Source organism: Echinops telfairi, unplaced genomic scaffold (assembly GCF_000313985.2).
Source record: "Echinops telfairi isolate 266 unplaced genomic scaffold, ASM31398v2 ScPeMD7_9;HRSCAF=40, whole genome shotgun sequence".
In the NCBI taxonomy this organism is placed as follows: domain Eukaryota; kingdom Metazoa; phylum Chordata; class Mammalia; order Afrosoricida; family Tenrecidae; genus Echinops; species Echinops telfairi.
The window spans coordinates 74,313,355-74,317,760 of NW_022103906.1; the positions used below are offsets into that span (position 1 = coordinate 74,313,355).

At 48.1% G+C, this 4,406-nt stretch overlaps 1 protein-coding gene across 1 annotated transcript in view; it reads left to right on the forward strand.

Moving 5' to 3' along the window:
- Nucleotides 1–2,043, forward strand: part of LOC101656217 (retinol dehydrogenase 11) — a 58,577-nt gene extending 56,534 nt beyond the window's left edge. The window contains exons 4-6 of the mRNA XM_004696434.2: nt 729–917; nt 1,349–1,455; nt 1,565–2,043. Of these exons, the coding sequence (XP_004696491.1) occupies nt 729–917; nt 1,349–1,455; nt 1,565–1,753 (485 nt within the window). The 3' untranslated portion in view covers nt 1,754–2,043. The remainder of the gene's footprint in view (nt 1–728; nt 918–1,348; nt 1,456–1,564) is intronic.
- The last annotated feature ends 2,363 nt before the right edge of the window (nt 2,044–4,406 follow it).

Here is a 4,406-nt window from a genome sequence, read left to right on the forward strand (position 1 = left end):
TCCAGGCTTGGTGGGCCAGGATGTGCTCCACTCTCTCTTCCTCCCCCTTCATTTGCTCCCATGTGCTCTGATCAGACATGCCCCTCTCCCCTAGCTGCAGCTTCAGTGCTGTCCTCTCAAGTAAATTCTTCTGGGGGGAAGGGCAGTTGTCCACTTAGCTGGTCAGGGGGCCGAGCCCTCAGGCCCCTCCAATGGCTCCCCACCCGTTCATTTCTTTGCACGCATCTGTTAATGATGTTTTTGTCGAGAACGTTTCCTTTTTTAGTTTTTTGTTCAGAATTTGTATATTCAAGTTGCACTTGTTATTTCTGATATGAATGAAATAAAGTCTTAATTGGGGGGGAAAAGAGCAAGACAAAGTCTTGCCCTTAAAATACAAAGGGCTGAATCACACTGGGAAACATTGGACGCTCTTGTGCCTAGCCCGGGGGAAGTAGGCTAGAAAATGGCAAGAGCGTTCATGCCAGGACTTGATGCAAGGACTCCAGCCCACTCTCTGGAGCCTCTGGATGGCACAAATGATGTAGCATTCCGCTACAAACTGGAGGAGTGATGGTTCCATTCAAACCGATCCAGGAGCACCTTGGCTGAAGGCCTGGAGAAATGCTTGTGAGAAGTCACAGGTGCCATTTTAATCTGAAACACGTGGGGTCACCGTGCGTCAGCATCAGCTCTGTTGCAACGGTTAGTCTGCAGTTGTTATTGTTTGGGTCCTTTTTTCCATCTAGGGGCCCTAGAGAGGGCAGGGTCAGCCCGGGTGGTGAATGTGTCTTCCTATCGGCAAAACTACGGGTACATTGACGAGGAACATCTCACGGGGGCTGGTGGACCTTTGGCCTTTAACCAGAACTATGACTGCAGCAAACTGCTACTGACCACGTTTACTGGGGAGCTCGCTCGAAGACTTCAGGGGACAGGTAACTGCCTCTAGGACATCCTCCCTTCTACGGAAGCCCCATCACTCTCAACCCTAATCTGTGACGTCTCTTCCCAACATATTCGGCTATACAGTCCTCTGTCCCCCCATATCAGCTGTTACCCGCTTCCATTTATCATCGATGCGCCCTATATCTCTCTCAGCCCCGTGGGCACATCTCCTCTCGAATTCTCCACAAGCGTTGCTTCTTCCCAGGATCTCCCACCACCGACACCATCCGTCCTATCCCTAGTAAAGTCCTTCTGGCTTTTTCAAGCACCTTACCCTCTTGACTGGCTTGGAGCTCACCTTTGGGGTAAATTAGAAAGCCCTGGCACCACCTCAAAGTCTCTGGTCTCCCACACCCCAACTGTTCTTCACTGCACACGGTAGGAACTTGTTTCACTTGACACTTGTGTCTCGTCCTCTCAGGTGTGACTGTGAATTCGTTGAACCCAGGTGTTATATACACAAGCATCATGAGAAACTTATCTTGGCAATACCGCTTCCCCTTCTGGCTCTTGAGTTTCTTCCTCAAGGTGAGTGGGGAGGAGAGAGTTCCGCCTGGATAGGGTGGTGTGGGGCCCCATGCCTCCGCAGGCTGAAGCCTGGCTCCTTTTGTTCTCTTCCCACTCCGTGTCTCCACAGGCTCCCAAGCATGGCGCGGTCCCAATCCTGTACCTGAGCTTGGCACAAGAGCTGGACGGCATTTCTGGAAAATATTTTAATAGTTCCTGCATAGTGACTCTTCCTGCTAAACCTGCTCAGGATCCCCGGGTGGCCCAGCGCCTCTGGGATGCCACAGTTCGGCTAACAAACCTGGACAAGATGGACTGACCCTCTGTGAGCCCCATCCTCACTAGCCGCTTTCACCTTGCTTCCCCAAACCCTTACTCTGATTGTGACTTTTATTTGGTAGTGGCAAGTCCCAATCACCTTATTGAATACAATGATCACCTTCTTTGCTTAAGGACTTAGTTTGAGGGCCCAGGACAGCCAGGGGACAGTTTCCATTTCCACATTATTGCCATTTCTCTAATGGATGCATGCATTCCTGGGACACTAGCCTCTCCAGATGTCAAGTTCCAGGTGGCGGTCCTGAGGAATAAACTTCCTTTCAGTGATTACTAAGACTACCCGGACTGTGCTTCTTGGCTGAAGACACTGCCACCTCTGGTTTAAGGCATAGACCTCATCCTGTGGGACAGCACTCCAGCCTCTTAGTGCGTCCTCTCCGAGCTGGTACTCTAACTGAGCGTGCATATTGGCATGCTACCTTCCGGGAAAACTAGCTACTTCTGGGTGATGTGCCAGGTAATAGGACCACTGAATTGTGTGGGTCTCTATCCAATTGCTTCCGCCACCCCACCTGGGGTCTTAATTCACCTCTAGCATCTTTGTCAAATTTCTTTTCTTTCTTTTGCTTTCTGTTGTGAATTGGGTGAAGGTTTACAGGGCATATCAAGTTTCTTTTTTAACGAATTTTCTATTGTGCACTGGGGAGGTGGGGAAGTGTTAAGCTTCAGATTTTGAATTCAGCAGTTTAAACGACTTGTCAACGCCCTGCCCGTTAGCTGGGCCTGCGGCCTTGCTTTGATTTCTCTTTACTCACTTGTGGATTCCCATCTCCTGCTACATCCAAGTTAATGCCTGCCAACCCTGGTCTGTTGTTTCTGCTCCGTGCAGCAGTCTTTGCTCGCTTCCTCGGCCCCCTCCCTTTCTTCCTCCTTTCCTTTTAGTTCTTCCCACGGCGGTCTCCACAATAGTTGGCCTTTTGTGACGGACTGATTTCACTCAGCCCAATGTTCTCTAGAACCATCCAAGCCCCGAGTGCGCCCTGGTTCCATCATTACTTTTTAGCAATGCATAATATTCCATTAGGTGTATGTTGTGAGGACTCGGGTTGAGTTATGATCCATCCTGAGGGCTGCCATCCTTGATCTTCATCAGCAAGTGCTCCAAGTCCTCCTCACTTTCAGCAGGCAAGGTCTTGATGGTTAGATTTTATGTCAACCGCACACATCTGGGTATAGGTAGGAGCTGAACTCAACCTATCAATCAGATGGACGCCTGATGACTCCTCTTTGGGGGTGTGACCTTTTGTATAAGAGAGACCCTGAGCAGAACCTAGCTCTGTATTACCCTTCACGGTCTGCTGGATCTAGAACAGAATGCCCATCCGTTATATTGCCCGCCAGCACAAGAGGCGTTAGAGACTTTACTCCACCCACATCTTTATAGTCGACTCTACTTTGAGTCTACTCTTTCCCAGTCATAGTTTGATGGCTTCGGCTTGAGGAGCTCACCCTCTGGCACTCCCTCTGACAATGGTCTCCTGGTGTTCATTGGGTTTTCAGTCTCTGACTCTCCTCTGCTGTGGTCTGTGAGGTTTTCAATGGCTTATACCTCCGAAGTGGAGAACCCATTCTTTCTTCATAGTCTGATCTTAGTCTGGAAGCTCTGCGGGAACCTCTTCACTTTGAGTGACCTTTGACATTCCAGGGACAAAGTTTCCAGCATCGCAGCAACATAAAAGCCACCAAAGTGTGCCAAATTGACAGACCAGTGTGGGCATCAACCCATAGGTCACTGTTATTGCAGAATTATGTATATAGTAATATTTACCTCTGTTGCTTTCTACCTATGTACACATATGAGCAGGTACCACCTGCCCCTGCAAAATACAAAAATAAAAACAGAATTACACTGGATGGAGCAGATCTTTCATAGTCCGCATTTTTCCTGCCAGGCAAGCAACGATCAACTTGCTCTGAGTTAGTGCACCCAGTGGCATCTGGGAAGGTTCTCTCTGGTGATGGTAAATTTTTTGAAATAGAAGCAGTTTCACTCAAACCTCTATTTTGGGATGGCTGATTTAAGAGAACAACTTGCAGCTGTGAAATTTTGTTAGCTGCTCGGGAAAAAATGCCACAGAAACTGTTGTGATATTGAACACAGCTTAGAAGGACAGTGCTATAGGAAAAACTCAAGTGTATGAGTGGTTTTCTCATTTCAAAAGAGGTGAAATGTCGATTGATGACAAACCTTCTTCTGTCTGTCAACTTCCTGAATGGACAACACTGTTGACTTTTAGTGCATTTGGCGTTCGTTCCACCGGGCCATACTGTTAACCAAGTTTCCTATTTAGAAGTTCTGAAAAGATTGTGTAACAGTGTGAGACAAAAAAGACCTACTTTGTGGCAGATGGGGGGCTGGTTTTGCCACCATGACAATGCACCTGCTCACGCAGCCATCTCAGTGCACCAGTTTTGGCAAAAAACAGCATGCCTCCCTTGCCCCCCACAACTTGCTCACCTGACCTTGCTCTGTGTGACTTCTTGTTTCTGTGACTGAAAGGACAGTGATTTGACAATGTAGAAGAGGTGAAGAGAAAAAATGAGGGAGGTGCTGTTAGTCATCCAAACAGATGAGTTTGAAAAATGTTTCCAAGAATGGAATTGCAGATTTGACAAATGTATTCAGTGTAATG